The sequence below is a fragment of the Dama dama genome, chromosome 15 (genome assembly GCF_033118175.1).
Source record: "Dama dama isolate Ldn47 chromosome 15, ASM3311817v1, whole genome shotgun sequence".
NCBI classification, from domain to species: Eukaryota; Metazoa; Chordata; class Mammalia; order Artiodactyla; family Cervidae; genus Dama; species Dama dama.
In genome coordinates this window covers 67,496,382-67,513,644 of record NC_083695.1, presented here as the reverse complement: position 1 = coordinate 67,513,644, position 17,263 = coordinate 67,496,382, and the positions used below count along the sequence as shown (strand labels likewise).

Here is a 17,263-nt window from a genome sequence, read left to right as displayed (position 1 = left end):
CCCGTATCCCCTGCATTGACAGGATTCCTATCTACTGTGCCACCAGGGAAGTCCCAGAAGATGAATGGTTTTGATGCTTCTCTGGCATGACAAGTGTCAAGGAAAATGTGAAAGGATACATAACTGTATTCCTCTGGGGAAGAGTTTTTACACTATAAAATTACCCACACACCAAATCAGAATAAAAGATGGACTTCTTCTTCCTTGAGTGGGATAGCCAGCGTGTCTGTGGACAGGAGCTTGAACAGCTTGTGATTTGAGTATACACTAACTGGTAACCTGAATCCCACAAAAGCAAAGCTCTCAAAGGTGGAAGAGTCCTGCCTCTAACTAAAGGGAAGGGTGTCCCGAAGAGTTTCAGATGTCCAAGGGGTAAAGCCAGACTCAGAGGATGGGCAGTGGAGGTCCAGTTTGTGCTGCACATGAAAGCATGTATTCATAGCCCTGATTGATTACTAAAGGATTAAAGAGGCAGATGAAAGTGTTACGTGATCTTAGCTCGGGCTGTTGAAGGGGGCTGTTTCTCTTTCACTCTGCTTTTTCTGCAAAGCCTGTAGAGCGGCAGAATGCTTCTGCCCTCAGCTCATAAAGCAGCCAAGCCAGTTTGACCAGCTTGAAGGAAACACGAAACAAAACTGCCAACTCCAATCACGAGAACGCTAGTTACTAATTACCTTCAGGGCTCCGTGGGGAAAGCTAGAGTAGCTCACTGATTGGATCCTGAGATGGAAATTACTCTACATCTGTTCGTGCTCCGACCGGAGTAGCCAGAAGAGCATTTGAAGTGCTTTGGGAGACATTTTAAGAAGGACAGATACCGCCGTGGGCTACCCTGCACCTGTCCTCGTCTGAGCTCAACCCAGACCCATGGAAGAGAGAGAAAAAACGTGTGTCTCTGAGCACAGTGAATATGTGTGAAACCCACGAGATGAAGAAAGAAAAAGAATTGCAGAAGAACGGGGACTGGAGCTCTAACCGTGAGTATGAAGACTGCAGGAGTCTACAGGAAAGGTACCTTCCAGTGCTGGGTGGACTTTACAGAGAGGATGACTGGGATTCCAGACACCTAACCACAAGGCAGAATCGGCCCTACAGAAAAAGGCATTGTGGATACTGGGATTTTGAACAGAGTGAACCAAGCTATGTGGACAATGAGGAAGCAAAGGAAAGTAGAAAGGACTGTATGTACAACAGAAGTGTGACTCCAGGCTGTGGTGATTATAATTCAGAAAATGTAAATGATGGGAATCCGAACTCCACGACTAAAGATGATTGGTTTACTGGAAGCCCTGTGGTAACCCGGAAAGTTGGAGAATACGGGGAGATGACTGGCTGCGTAAATCATCAGAATCTGAATCATAATCCTAAGAACTCTAAAGAAACTGGACAGTGGACTGACTGCAGGGATTTGGACGATTCTGTGGGGAATTTTGGTCAGCCTCAAACCCAGCATATAGACCGCAGGAATTGTAATTACAATCTTGAGGATTGTAAAGAAACTAATTTTTATCATAGAGACCTCACAGATTTAGATCATGTTCCTGAGAATTATACTAATGGTCAGTCTGTGGAATTCCCAGACTTGAGTGGTATCAGTGAAGGTAATGAATTTGTCAAATACCATGACAGGGACAGGAATGTTTATCAACATGTTAAAATCGATCTCAAAACCAAGATTCATGCCGGGGATCAGAGTAGTTTTGATACAGAGAATAGAGGCTCTGATTCTTTATTTGCAAACTGTGAATATAAATTTCAGAATTACAGAGGAGCAGATTCTCTCCACCAGAGGAAGACTTTAGAATGTAATGGCATCGACAGACCAGGAATGATAGCACCTGGGAGCAGAGGGGTCTTCCCAGAGGGTCCGAGAAATCAGTGGACGAGAGGGAACCAAGGAGAACATCATGGTGGCGTTCCTCGGGGCACTTCATTAGAGAAGAGTAGCTGGCATGTAGAGGAAGAGAGAAGATTAAATGATCCAGAAACTTGGAAAAGGAATAGCTGCTTCCGCCGCACAGCACCGAGCACCTTGAGACACTCGGAATTTGTGCAGAACAGGAGGAGAGGCCAAGGTAGGAACTCAGACAGCTTTCTTAGAGGATAAGACCTGGGAATAAATAAAAGGAATAGTTCTTGTAGGTACCAGGAACATTTGTAAACTTAAGGAAACTGGCCCCAAATTTTTAATAAGTGTATCCTGAGTGAGAACAGCCAAGAGCATGCATAGTGCTGTAAATTTGCGACATGGCTTTCAAAACCAGACTGCTTTCATGGGAACTCTCCTTTACCTGAGTTGGTTTTTGTCAGGGTCTGTAATCCAAAGATCTTTCCGTTTTTACTTTAATGTGCTTTGTTTATCTTATGGAGCCTGGGCAAGTCCTTTATCAGGGCACCAAGTGAACATTCATTTTCCTGGCCTGTTTTCTCTCTCAGTCCCTGCACTTCTTTAGACATTAGGGGGAAAGAAGGCTTAACTTGTTTTATAGATGGTTCATTCCTTGACATTTAGGAATCTTAAGTGAATGGTGCACACCAGACCTCTTGTGGAAATGAGAAGAGTATATTTTTAACGGTGCATTGTATATGTTAGCTAATTCAGGTGAATTTGTCTCCCTGAACTTTAAGGTATCTGTAAAATGGGGATATTAAGGGTCTTTTATCATTAGAGGTTCTTTCTTTCTTGCCAGTTTGTCTTCTCCAGGTCTCTGAAATGAACTGTGTTTATTTTATTTTGTTGTTGCAATTACTGAACTTCCTTTTAAATCTTTGTTTTTTTATGTGTGTTATACTCATGTCAAGCAGACTTTATGGTTTTGGCCAGTTTAGGAGAGTGCAGAACATGATGAGAGGAGGATTAGAGTCAGAAAATGTGAACGATCTAGAAAATCCATCTCACACCTTCCTCCCAAGTGGAAGCTTTCTCGTCCAGGTCTCCTTCAGAATAGGCCCGGTGGTTAGAATTGTGGTGGAGCCACTGAAAAGATAAGTCCCTGTTGTGTTCCTGGAACTGCTGGTGGTTTATCCAGTGGTCTTTTCAACACAGACTTGACTTAACTTGAATTTCCAGGGCGCTGTTTTGGACAAAGCAGTCCCTCTACCTGCATTTGTAGAGATAAAAAATGAAACCAAACTCTGCTTTAGTTGGGAGGCTGAGATATTAAGCAGCTAGCTATGTTTTCTGAGGTGCATTTTTACTTTGAAATGATAAGGATTGGATGAATTCTACATTCTTTCCAGCTTAAAAAAGTCTGATTCTGTGATTCCTTCTGTTAGTTTTTTTGCGTCACTCCTTTTCCCTTCCCCCACAGCTGTTCCTTAGATGAACTTTGTTTCCTTTCGTTAGTTCCTTATTGTATTGAACCTCCTAACTGTGTTTGTTGTTTCACTTAGGAGTCAAACCCTTCTCTCTGGAGTGTTGTAATGTGCCCAGTGAGCTCTCTGAGACCAGCTCAGTTCCACCTGATAACGTTTCCATTTTTATAACTCTCTCTCTTTATGTTTGAGGACTTAACTTTTGATAGTGTATTCACATTAACACTTCTTTTCATACCTCTAATACCCTCCTTGACCTGAAACAGTATCTTATTCTGTCCCAGAGATCTTTTTGCTTTCCAGCTTTGCTAGCTGTTTCATAGCACAGGTGCCACTGCCCTTCCTGAAAGAGTCACAGCAGGTGCTTACAGAAGGGAACACGTTTGGACTTCTGCCTTGCATTCATATCTCAGCTTTAGACGAATTACTTAACTCCTCTGAGCTTTGGATTCCTTATTTGTTAAATGAAGATGATCGTACCTGTCTCATAGTGAGATAATATAAATAAAACACTTAATCACATGTCTAGAACATAGTAGGTGCTCATAAGTTGTGATTTCCTCATCTCTTATCCACCCACCACCCTTCCCCCTAACAAGTCCTCCCCCTCCCCGACTGTCACTGCATGGTTCCCTCCTTTCTGAGATCCAGACTGACCCCCACACTGGACGGACATCTGTCCTCGGACCCTGTGTTTACAGGTATACTGCCCATCCCTTCCTCTCTCCCGTTGTTCCCCACCCTCCACCTACTGCATCTGAGAAGCAAAGTGCTGTTCAGTGCCTGCTCCTTGACCATCTCCCAGGCTAGAAACCAAGCTGTTCTGCCAGGATTTTTCCTTCCCCTGACCTGTATTAACAGTTCATTCTCCTGTGAAGGCCTCAAGCTTAGATTCTTGTTAGGGCAGGTCTGTTACGGTTTTGCCTTTAGTCCTAGGGTGTGTCGCCTCATCTCGGGAGGTGGGCCTTGCTCCTAAGGTGCAGCTCTGCTGAGGTTTCCAACTGGACAAGTTTATTGAACCTCCTAACTTGAAGGGACTCAGATTTCAAACTCCGTCTCAACTCACAGAGAGTTGTGAATGTCTGCTTGGCTCTTTGGCCTTCAGCTGCTGCTTTCTGCTGTGTTCCCTAGTCACATCACTTGCATGCACAGTTCGGGATTTGAAGGGAATTTCTGTATAGACTTTTGGGGCTGTCCTCTTTGCACCTTCCTCTTTTTCAGGATATCTTCCTTAATATCAAGTCACTTCAGAGTCCCACGACCTTTGATTCTGCAGCCAAATAAGATTACCATTGGTTGCCTCTCAAGTTTTGCTTTATTTCCCGCATGCTAAAACACTAGGAATTCCTTTGGGGTGAGGGTAATGGGGTATCAGATAAACAGGGATCTTACCTAGTTTTATTCCCATGTTTTGAGTTGTATCCCCTCCAGTTTCTTGCTGTTTTTGGTGGCTTTCCAGCACATAGTTGTTTTCAAAAATATCTTGTCCAGAGTTGCTGCTAGTTTTCAGTAGCGAAGTTAGTACAGTGTAAGGTACTCTATCATTACTAGACCAAAAGTCATACTAGGATTTTACACTTGCCAAGAACTTAAATGGGCTTCCCTGGTGGCTCAGATGGTAAAGAATCTGCCTGTAGTACAGGAGACCCAGGTTTGATACCTAGGTTGGGAAGATCCCCTGGAGAAGGAAATGGCAACCCACTCCACAGTATTCTTGCCTGGAGAATCCCATGGACAGAGGAACCTGTCGGAACATAGTCCACAGAATTGCAAAGAGTCAGGTGCGACTGAGTGATTAACACTTACTTAAGACCATTGGAGAAGGAAATGGCAACCCACTCCAGTACTCTTGCCTGGAAAATTCCATGGACAGAGGAGCCTTGTAGGCTACAGTCCATAGGGTCACAAAGAGTCGGACACAACTGAGCGACTTCACTTTACTTCAAGACCATTAATAGTTACAATGGGAAGGGGACCTAGTGCTTCAAATTCTATGTTAACTAGGTTAATTTAAGTGATACTAAGATACCTATATGAAGAACTCTTACAGAGAGAAATAGGCTGAATTCAGATGCACGTTGAGGCTAATGGTTCAAGGTTGGAAGGCTGTAACACAAAATCCTTTTATATTATTACTAGAAGGAACCTGACATTTCAACAAGTCCACTATTTTATACATGTGGGTAAATAGCCATGATTAAGTTTGAAATCTATTTAGTGGATTGCAACTAGCATTTTTTGAAAAATAAAATAGAAGTGAATAGAAAATTTCAAGTACATCTCATGTAGTAAAAGTGTGTAGTACTTCTGTATTACTTCTGTGTGTATATACCCATACATACATGGATTACATAAATGTATGTATGTATATACTGGACCACAATGTAAAATGTGAGTCACAGTATGAAAAAAATACTTAGGTCCAACCCACTCAGTTTTTAAATGGAGAGACAAAGCTCAGAGAAATTGAACCGTGTGGCCAGGAGATCTCTGGATGCCCAGACCAGTGCTTTTACTACAGCACCACAGTTCAAGCCAGAAGTGCAGGTTTAGGTTCATTTTGAATAAATGAACTTAGAAGAGCAGAAAAGTATTGTGTTAGGGGAGCCAGGGAGGAAGCTCCAAACGGAATGGGCTCAATTGTGTTGCATGAAGCAGAGATATGAGGGGATGTGCTCTGAGGAAAGACTTTTCACTTGGTACATGAGGCGAGGAACAGGAGCAACAGAGGCACGAGATGTATTGCAGGGAGTTTGGGAGGGAAGTGGCGATGAGGGATATGCAGTCATCTCCTAATATCTGTATCTATGGGGGGTTGGTTTCAAGACCAACACCCTGCTCCACCCTCACACCCTTGCAGATACCAAAATCCACAGATACTCAAGTCACATATAAAATGGCATAGTATTTGCAGGTGATCTATGCACATCCTTCCATATATTTTAAATCATCTTAATTGCTTATAATATCTGTGCTGTGCTTAGTCTCTTAGTCATGTCTGACTCTTTGCAATCCCGTGGACTGTAGCCCTCCAGGCTCCTCTGTCCGTGGGGATTCTCCAGGCAAGAATATTGGAGTGGATTGCCATGCCCTCCTCCAGGGGATCTTCCCAACCCAGGAATTGAACCCAGTTCTCCCACATTGCAGGCGGATTCTTTATTGTCTGAGCCACTAGGTATCTCCCACTTATAATACCTAATACCTTGTAAATGATTGTAAATTCGATGTAAATGCTGTGTAGACAGTTGACAGTGGGGCAAATTCAAGTTTTGTTTTGTTTTGTTTTTTTGTATTTTGGAACTTTCTGGAGTTTTAAGAATGTTTTCGCTCTGCAGTTGGTTGAATCCACAGATGCAGAACCCGTGGATATGGAGGGCATACTGTAAAAGCAATTCCTTAAAAGTTTGGACTATAATTGCAGTGGAGCAAGAAAGTCTTATTTTTTTCCCCAAGGTAAAAACTGCACAATTTGAAGGCACTTTTGCCAGTGTTATACAGATAGTTCAGAGTTTTTAGGACTCTCATATAGTCAAGGTTTCTTTTCATTGCAAGTGTGTGAATACATCTCTATAGCTACATTCTGTATTCAAGCTACTAGAATACAATATCTGCCCATCAATCCAAGGCATTAGTTTTTTTCTTGACTCACTTCATATACTGATTACAAGCAATGAGTATAACAGATGCCAAGAAGTCTCTGCCCCTCCAGAGAGCAGGGGCCTGCTTTTAGAATTAACTGGGCAGTAACAAAAGGTCAGCAGAATGAACCATGACATTTTATCATCAGCAGAAGTAATAGTAGTACCACTTTAATTTACATGCTTTACAGTTTTCAGAGCCCTTTTTACAGCTTGGGGCTTCCTTGGTGGCTCGGTCAGTAAAGAGTCTGCCTGCAATGTGGGCGACATGGGTTTGATACCTGGGTCGGGAAGATCCCCTGGAAAAGGAAATGGCAACCCACTCTGGTATTCTTGCCTGGAGAATTCCATGGACAGAGATGCCTGGTGGGCTACAGTCCATGGGGTCGCAAAGAGTCAGACACAACTGAGTACTAACCTTCACTTTACAGCTTTTATTCTAATTTCATTCTGTTTTAACGTACATGAGCCATTCATGTACCTTTAACAAATTTACTGAGTACCAAACACTGTGCCATGTTCTGGCTGGAGAGAGACGACCTTAAGACCCCTGGGGAAGGCGAAGGCTGGTGTTCTAGTATGGGTGGACTGACGCCAGGCACCCTGTGGACCAGCTGCTCCCTTTCTCTCTCTCTCTCTCACAGACCATCTTTCCTCAAGACGTTCTTGCTCTTCTCTGGGCCTCTGCTTTAGTTTTCTCTGACTCGAGACCGACACCGTCCTCTTAGAGTTTCTACTCCTTTACTAGATTACACATAACCGTAGTTGTCCAGTGCTTCTGCCTTTGTTCTTTCTAATCTGCATGACAGTTCTTAATTCAGATTCCCAAGAGAGAATACAATTGATTCAGCCTGAATTTTTTAGTTAGGCCTCATCATATGAACTAACTGGTCGCTGATTAGGTGCCCATCCATGGTCCAGATGGCAGTGGTAAAGGCTAGGGTGGGGAATCAGCTAGTTGAAACCCTAGCTGTAGGGATAGTGCCGATCTGATACGTGGAGGGCGCTGGAGGCAGCGGGCTTTCTGAGGCTTGCCGAGCTCAGCCCTGGGTTTGGAAATGGGTGGAGTGTTATTTGGTTGTCTCAGTGGCAGGACACAGAAGACTTCTTGCTTTTTTTTTTTTTTTTTACTTCTTGCATTTTTGAGACAAGGACCAGGGACACTAAATGTCTTCAGGGTGTTCAGTTCAGTCATTCCGTCGTGTCCGACTCTGCGACCCCACGAACCGCAGCACACCAGGCCTCCCTGTCCATAACCAACTCCCAGAGTTTACCCAAGCTCATGTCCATTGAGTTGGGGATGCCATCCAACCACCTCATCCTCTGTCGTCACCTTCTCCTGCCCTCAATCTTTCCCAGCATCAGAGTCTTTTCAAATGAGTCAGCTCTTCGCATCAGGTGGCCAGAGTATTGGAGTTTCAGCTTCAACATCAGTCCTTCCAATGAACACCCAGGACTGATCTCCTTTAGGATTGACTGGTTTGATCCCCTGGCAGTCCAAGGGAGTTGAGAGACCCTTTTCCAGCACCACAGTTGAAAAACACCAATTCTTTGGTGGTCAGCCTTCTCTATGGCCCAACTGTCACATCTGTACATGACTACTGGAAAAACCATAGCTTTGACTATATAGACCTTTGTCGGCAAAGCGATGTCTCTGTTCTGTTTTTTAATACACTGTCTAGATTTGTCATAGCTTTTCTTCCAAGAATCAGGCATCCTTTAACTTCATGGCTGCAGTCAGTATCTGCAGTGATTTTGGAGTCCAAGAAAATAACAGTCTGTCACTGTTTCCATTGTTTCCCCATCTTTTTGCCATGAAGTGATGGGATCAGATTTGGAGAAGGCAGTGGCACCCCACTCCAAGTGTTCTTGCCTGTAGAATCCCAGGGATGGGGGAGCCTGGTGGGCTGCCATCTATGGGGTTGCACAGGGTCAGACACGACTGAAGTGACTTAGCAGCAGCAGCAGTAGCAGATGGGATCAGATGCCACAATCTTAGTTTTTTGAATGTTGAATTTTAAGCCAGCTTTTTCACTCTCCTCTTTCACATTCATCAAGAAGCTCTTTAGTTCCTCTTTGCTTTCTACTGTTCAGTTCAGTTACTCAGTCATATTTGACTCTTTGCGACCCACAGACTGCAGCATGCTAGGCTTCCCTGTCCATCACCAGTTCCCGGAGTTTACTCAAACTCATGTCCATTGAGTCAGTGATACCATCCAACCATCTCATCTTCTGTCATCCCTTTCTCCTCCTGCCTTCAATCTCTCCCAGCATCAGGGTCTTTTCCAGTGAGTCAGTTCTTCGCATCAGGTGGCCAAAGTATTTCAGCTTCAGCATCAGTCCTTCCAATGAATATTTAGGACTGATTTCCTTTAGGATTGGCTGGTTGGACCTCCTTGCAGTCCAAGGGACTCCCGAGAGTCTACTCCAACACCACAGTTCAGAAGCATCAATTCTTCAGTGCTCAGCTTTCTTTATAGTCCAGTTCTCACATCCATACATGACTACTGGAAAAACCATAGCTTTGACTAGACAGAACTTTGTCAGTAAAGGGTGGTATCATTTTCATATCTGAGGTTGCTGATATTTCTCCCAGCAATCTTGATTCCAGCTTGAGCTTTATCCAGCCTAGCATTTTGCATGTTGTATTCTGCACATAAGTTAAATAAGCAGGGTGACAATATACAGCCTTGATGTACTCCTTTCCCAATTTGGAACCAACCTGTTGTTCCATGTCCAGTTCTAACTGTTGCTTCTTAACCTGTATACAGGTTTCTTAGGAGGCAGGTCAAGTGGTCTTGGTATTCCTGTCTCTTTAAGAATTTTCCAGTTTATTGTGATCCACACTTTCAAAGGCTTTAGTGTAGTCAGTGAAGCAGAAATAGATGTTTTTCTGAAATTCTCTTGCTTTTTCTATAATCCACTGAATGTTGACAATTTGATCTCTGGTTTCTCTGCTTTTTCTAAATTTACCTTGTACATCTGAAAGTTCTTGGTTCATGTACTGTTGAAGCCTAGCTTGAAAGATTTTGAATATTACCTTGCTAGCATGTGAAATGAGTGCAACTGTGTGGTAGTTTGAACATCCTATGGCATTACCCTTCTTTGTATGAAAACTGACGTACGTGATAGTGTTATCAGAAATAGGTGAGTTTAGATGTGTAAATATTTAGAGTAGTGGAACAGAGCCTGGCACATAGTAAATGCTAAATAAACATAATCTGCTACCATCATCATCAATTATATTATTCCAGCACATAGATCCTATATTCCCTTTGAATGTGATTACACAGGTGTTTATTAACTAGTTTTTGTACTTAGCACTGTACCAAGCATTGGGGTATGCTGGGAAGGATACCCCCCATACCCCTCACCACCATAGGCGTTTTTAGATAAGTTGAAAAGACAAAGTGTAAAAATATGAATAATTAAATAAAGTACGGAAGTATCTAGCTTAGACAGTAAATGCTGTGGACAATCAGAAGAGGAAAAGCTCAGTTTTTACTTGAGTTAATGGAATAGACTTTAGGAAGATGCTTGAATTTTAGCTAAAGCTTAAAGGTGTAGTGGGGTTGAGATAGGCAGAGAGAAACAAGGAGAACATTTCTGGTTGGAGAAAGTCGATGAGCAAAGATGCAGAGTTGTCGTGACAAAGAGGAATACAGTGTGGGGAAGAACTAGTGTATCGAAATCTTAGAAACCAAATGGGAGTTTGGGCCAGAGCCTGAGGAAGAAGTCAGAGCTGGCCCTGCACATGGTGATTCCCCCTCTGAGATGTGATCACTAACACTGTGAGTGGATGACTTCTCTGAGGACCGGAATGACTGTGGAAAGGGTGGGCATCTGAGAACTCCAGCCTAGGAGATGCCCACGGCATGGGGCAGGAGAAGGGAACACTGTGGGGAGGGCAGAAGAAAACCGAAAGGCTTAGAGTAGGAGAGAATGGCCAACACTTTCAAATGCCACAGGGAAGTCAAGTATGATGCCATGGATTTTTAGAGGTTATCGGTTGATGGAAATACAGTGATGACACAGAATTAATTAGGAAGAAATTAGATGGGGGAGGAGGTCTGCAAGGAGGTCTTCTTGCATGAAGACCACTCTTTCAAGACCTTTCACACACACAGTGAAACAGAGGTGACTGTGACTGAGGGGGGCACAGAGTTGAACAAAGTTTCCTGTGTTTACTTTTTAAAATCAGGCTGTACTGACAGGCTGATTAAGATAGGTAGGTAGGAAGCAAAGAAGAGGGAAAGAGAAAATATGTGGAGGCGAAAGGGAATAAATATAGGGACCTGTTTTGTCAAGGGTTGGGAGATGATCGAAGCTTTAGAGAAGGAGAAGGTAAGGCAGTCCTGCCTCCTGGAATTAGGAGTTGGCCTTCTTACGTGAGCCAGACTGTCTGCTTTCTCCACGAACCGTTCAGTTCAGTAGTTCAGTCATGTCCATCTCTTTGAGACCCCATATACTGCAGCACGCCAGGCTTCCCTGTCCATCACCAACTCCTGGAGCTTACTCAACCCAAGAACCGTTACCTACATTATTTTTAGATAACATTTCTTTCAACATTTCCTCAACATTTCTTGAGGTTGGATAGGGAGAGGCAGTCTTCTTGGGCATCATATTGCCTGTGGTCCTGAGGATGTTGAAGTGGGCATAGGAGGGGGGTGAATCCAGTTGGCTCACTTGCAGTGCCCTGGCAGGGCCAGCCTTCAAAGGCATGTCTGGCTGGGAGCTTGGAAACCTGACACTCCCACCCGAACACCACAGGTTTCCTTATTTCCTGAGAAACCAGAAAGTGCCCCAGGCTGTCAAGTAAGAGAGGTGTGGCAGTTCAATGCATAGTCATTTCTGACGGGAAGATACACATCTGTGTACCTGGCCCCACAGCAGAGGGCAAGGGCTAGATTCTAGGTCACAGAAGTCATTCCATGGTGTCAGGAAAATCCTTTCTTCAAATCATAAGCTGAGAGGAGACAAACGGATAAGACATATTTCATGTCATTGAATCTAAAACCCTCTGTTGTAAGACACTAAATAATTTTATGTAGCATTAGAAAGACTACTTCTAACTGGAAGACTAATTAACTTGCTAGTTACTGAAAAATACATCTCCATTTCTGAGATGTTAGAATATGAAAAAATGTGTATCTTAGAGTCTACTGAGATATGGAGATGCTTCCACTTCCCATTGATCTAGAATTCTCCTGTCCTTTCCTCAGTGATTTGAAGATTTAGAATTCAGTTTCCTCTGCTCTTCAGCCCCTACCCCTTAGGGGAAGATTGAAACCTAACTTAGCCTAACATCATAGTTGTGGCAGCTCAGTAGTTAAGGCAAACAAAAGTTAGGATATTTAATGATTTTTTAAAACTTGAGTAGTGTTTTCCGTCACAGTCACAGCAGCGTAATACTTGTTTTTGTTGTTGTTTAGTCGCCAAGTCATGTCTGACTCTTTGCAACCCTGTGGACTGCAGCCCACCAGGCTTCTCTGTCCTTGAGAGTTCCTTGGCAAGAATACTGGAATGTTTTGCTATTTCCTTTTCCAGAGAATCTTCCTGACCAATCAGGGATTGAACCATGTCTCCTGCATCTCCTGTGTTAGCAGGCAGATTCTTTACCACTGAGCAACCAGGGAAGCCCAGAGCAGTAAATAATAATAATTGCTGTCATCTATTAAGTGCTGGTTGCTGTGCTGATTAGTGTAGATTAGGTACATATGCAGTATGCAGAAAAGTCTGGTAGATTCTAATCTCCATGATGGCAATGAAGATGTTGTTTCTAGACTCTTACATTAATACTTACTGTACAATAAATACTCAATGAATGTTTACTATCCAATGAAATATGTTCTATTTGAGGGCACAGAACATGTACATCAAAAGATAGATAGTATTATTTTGTGTTGTTACTCAAGAAGTGAAGTTTAGAGTAAAGGGTAATCCAAAGACTAAAGAAGCCTTCCTCTAGCTGGGCTTAAAGGACAGTAGTTGAGCTGAAAGGCACAGAGACAAGCTGGGCTTGTTAGGTTCAAGGAATAATAAAAGAACAAATATTTAAAGTATGTTGTGCTAGGTTCCGTGATAGCAGCCTGGGCACAGGCCTCTAGGCTTGCAGACAGGAAGTGACTAACTTCTCAGGTTAGTCACTGCTGACACTCCTTGTGGAGCTAGTTGGAGAGTAGTGTTAGTTATAGCAAACCGAGGGGAGTAAGTGAAAAAACAGAGTGGAGTGTACATAAGATTTTAGAGCCTGGAAGTAACCAAGGACCAACGCTTTTGTCATGCACACCAGGAAACAACAACCCAGAGAGGTTGTGTAACATGTCAGGTTAAAGTGAGGGCTCGGTTCTGGGTCTTTTGACTTGTAGTCTGGGTGCCGTACTCCCTACGCCTGCTGCCCTCTCAGGATCTAGAAGCAGCTCCACGTATGTCCCTGGAAATGAAAGCCAAAGGAGATATGGGGAAATAGAGTCACTGTTGGGGTGCTGAGAGCTCATTTAAGCCTGTACAGAATGAACGACTGGAGTCCAGGGAAAACCCAATTTCATATCAAGGTTTTGTTTTTTTCCCCAAAGTTTCGGCTAGAAAATAAGATAATACTGACTGATATCCTAGGGCTTAATCAGATTTTACTGTGAAAATATTGGATTACGCTTGGAAAAAACCCTTATTTTGAAAGACTGGGTTTACTTCTTTAAATTAGCATAGTAAAATACACAGTGCTTAAGTTCATTTTGTATAATTGTTTTGTTTTATGAACTTATGTCTAAGACCACCTACTTTATCCCTACTTTGTTTGCTGTTCTTGAGTATCAGACAGATGAAATGACTTGTCTGAAATGGAAGAAAGCTTTAGAGGGCTTTTCAACTTTCTATACTTTGCCCCATCTCTGAGTACTCTGCTTGGTAGCTTTCTATTCAATATTCATATTTTTTGTTATTAAAACTTCGTGCAGAATTATAACTCAGATCAACTAGTTTTTGTTTTGTTTTGTACAGTCTTAAAAGATCCATAAAATGTTATGAGAACAAATGGAAAGGAGTAAAAGTAAACTAATAGAAGCAGAAGAAAGTCTGGGTTTTACAGAGTAGGACAAAAATAACCAGAGGGTCCTGTTGATGAGCAACATTTTAGTGTTATTAATTATCAAAAATGGAAATACAATGTAGGAAACAGCCACATTCATATCGAAAAACCATGTAACCCAGAACCCTTGATATTTGATGGAAAGCCCCAGCTAGAGATGCTAAGTTTTGAACAGTTATTAGCTGTGTGGTGTCAGGCAAGTCATTTCATTGTTTAGTGCTCTCGTTTAGAGCAGTTATACTTTCCCTCAAGAGACCTGGTAAAGAAAACATCAGATGTAGGTCTGTTTAGAAAATAAAGTTTTTGTGTAAAGTTTCGTTGGCTGACTGTAATCAAAATTTGCTTATTAAACAGTGATGGTTTCTTTCTTTCTTTCTTTCTTTTTTTTTTTTTACAAACACTATCTTTGCCTTCTGATTATTTGACTTCTGCTGCCTAAAGATTTGACAATAGTAATAACTTCATAGTTTAAAGCACTTCTCTCTCGGATTTGGTGAGTGTTCAAAAATGGTGTTTCAAAGAATCTAGTATTAATTTTGCTATCCTGGCAGCATAAGAAGTTGCAGACTGGGTCCTTGACTCTTGTGTACTCTTCGAAAGGATTGGGTAGGCTCTGGTAGAAGAAGGGAGAGGTGGGAAGCTTTGAGCTGGGTTTTCCGAGGTGGAAACTGTCCCAGCAGGGATTGTACTGGAGGCTACTTGCCAAAATAGGCAGGGCAGTCACTGAGCACAAGGCCCAGGGAAAAGTTTTTTTAGTTACTGTTGAGATTGAGGACCAAAATATAATAGATTCCTCCCTGAGGTCTGGTGGTCGGGAAGAGTCTATGAGTCCTGAAGAAAAGCCAGAGACCATAGTGCTGAAAGTTTAATGTTGGCGGGATAAGCCTTCTCCAAATAAGCGTAAGTAGGTGCTGAAGGAAAAGAAGTGGTGGGGGCTGGGTGGGCTGGCTGGAGTGATGTGGGCACATGGAAAACCAGGATTTATGATTCTTCCACTTGGCCTGCTGGGATTATAAGCAGACTTAACAAAGGTTGCTTCCTTTCAGAGTTTTCTAGACAATTTGCTAAGCAGGAGGGGGTTTTGCTTTTTTTATTAGACTAACAAATTGTTGTTTCATCAATGTTTTGTTACCGATTTTTTTCAGCAGTTTAAAGGTATTAGGTCGGAAAAGAAATCTCAGACTGTTAAAAAGTGAAGAAAATTTGAAAAAACTTAACAGGGTACTTGAGAGAGGGCTGAGTAGTAGAATATTCTTGTTTCATAGCAAGTGTTCTTTTTTCCACATTGTTGTTCTTTGTTGTATTGATACTGAATGTTCACTAAAGTAGAAAATACAATAAGTTAAAAAGAAAGGAAAAAATATCAGAATTCCCGTCCCCTTCAAGACTTTTCATTTTCAGATATGTGCATTGAAAATATTTTCCCCTTTTTAACAAAATGGCAATTCTTTCACAAACTCTTTTGTAGCCTTTTTCCATTTAGCAAGGCACAGTAGACAGTGTTCTGTATTAACAAATATAAATCTGTATCTTAATGGTTGCATAGTACAATATTGATATTATGCAGATATGCCATAATTTATTTAACAGGCCCCTTTGGGAAGAAATGTTTGTTGTTTCTAAATTTTCTTTATGCATTGATAAAGATGCCTTTACTCGCATATGATTACTGCCATAAATTATCTGGAATACTATTGAATATGTATTTGGCTTCCCTAGTGGCTCAGACAGTAAAGAATTTGCCTGCAGTGCAGGAGACCCAGGTTCAGTCCCTGGGTTGGGAAGATCACCTGGAGAAGGGAAAGTCTACCCACTCCAGTATTCTGGCCTGGAGTATCCCGTGGACAGAGGAGCCTGGTGGGCACAGTCCATGAGATCACAAAGAGTTGGGACATGACTGAGGAACTAAGCCGATTTGATTCTCTCTGAGGAATTATTTACATCATACTGAGTAGGGTTTTTTAAAATTAATTTATTTTTTGGCTGCACTGGATCTTCATTGCTATGCGTGGGCTTTCTCTACTTGTGGTGAGCGAGGGCTGCTCTTCATTGAAGTGCTTGGGCTTCTCGTTACGGTGGTTTCTCTTGTTGCAGAGCACAGGCTCAAGGCACATGGGCATAGTTGCTCCACATGTGGAATCTTCCCAGATCAGGGATTGAACGCATATCCCCTGCATTGGCAGACAGATTCTTATCTCCTCTGCCACCAGGGAAGTCCCCTGAGTAAGGTTTTATAGCTGTAATGATATGGACATTCATATAGTATACATACTCAAATATGTAATTGTTCACAGTCAAAATGGTGGGTGGGTGGCCTGTGGCTATACAAGAGCTTAAGTGTGCTTTAAAATCACAATTTTGTCATTAGCTATCAGGCAGTCACCAAAACCCACAAGTAGATTTCCAGGTCACAGTTGCCAAGATTTGCCTGCCTGGAAAAGGCACTAGAGGCAGAGTAGCAGTTGTAGGCTCTGAAGCCAGTGTGAGCTCTCATCTTCCACATACTGGGCTAGTTAAAATTTCTCTTCATGAATCAGTAAGATGGGGATGATATGAGGATTGTTATGAGGATTAAATAAACCAGTATTTGTAAAGTGCCTGAACAATGCTTGACATGCAGAGTAAGTGTCCTATAAATATTTGTTAAAATATAAAGCCAAAAAGAGCTCCATTTAATGGTAGAAGGAAGCAGGAACCCTGGAGTTAGGCAATGGTGCCATCCTTCTCTCAGTGGGATGGCTCTTTACCAGAAGTCCTTCTCTCAGATTGCTTAAAATTTCACCCATAGAGATGAATCTTGGCTAGCATGACAGCTTGTCTTAAATTAGTGGTAGTACATTACTATACTAGATTCTTAGGAAATTGAAAAGTACTGATTGAACTCAATCTCCATGAATCCTGTCTCCAATCCCAGTTCCCTGTCTGAGGAGTTTAGTGTGTTCTCCTCTGATACATTTTTCTGTGCGCTTACATATTATATGTATGTATATGGAAATATGTAGAGGTTTTTGCGTGTTTCTCACCTTTTTCTTTCTCCCTGTCCATCTCTTCCTCCACCTTCTTTTTAAAAACAGAAGTAGCATGTTGTTCTGCAACTTTCTTTTCCACACTTCCTTTTAAAGTGTAAATGTTAGCATTTCTTGCTGTCCTGGGACCAGCTAGGTGAGATCTGCATTCTGAAGGCTTTAGGATAAGGTACCTAGAAGTAGCAGGGCGCTGGGGA

The 17,263-nt window shown here is 42.3% G+C and overlaps 1 protein-coding gene across 4 annotated transcripts in view; it reads left to right on the top strand.

Moving 5' to 3' along the window:
• The window catches only part of DNMBP (dynamin binding protein), a 114,263-nt gene that overhangs the window by 65,239 nt on the left and 31,761 nt on the right, over positions 1-17,263 (top strand). The window contains exon 1 of one of the 4 annotated variants that reach the window (XM_061162376.1): positions 753-2,075. The exons of 2 other annotated variants lie outside the window; for them this stretch is intronic. In XM_061162376.1, coding sequence (XP_061018359.1) covers positions 911-2,075 — 1,165 coding nt within the window. In that variant the 5' untranslated portion in view covers positions 753-910. Of the gene's footprint in view, positions 1-752; positions 2,076-17,263 lie in introns of those variants that run through there. One more of the 4 variants, XM_061162377.1, reaches the window with a different exon arrangement.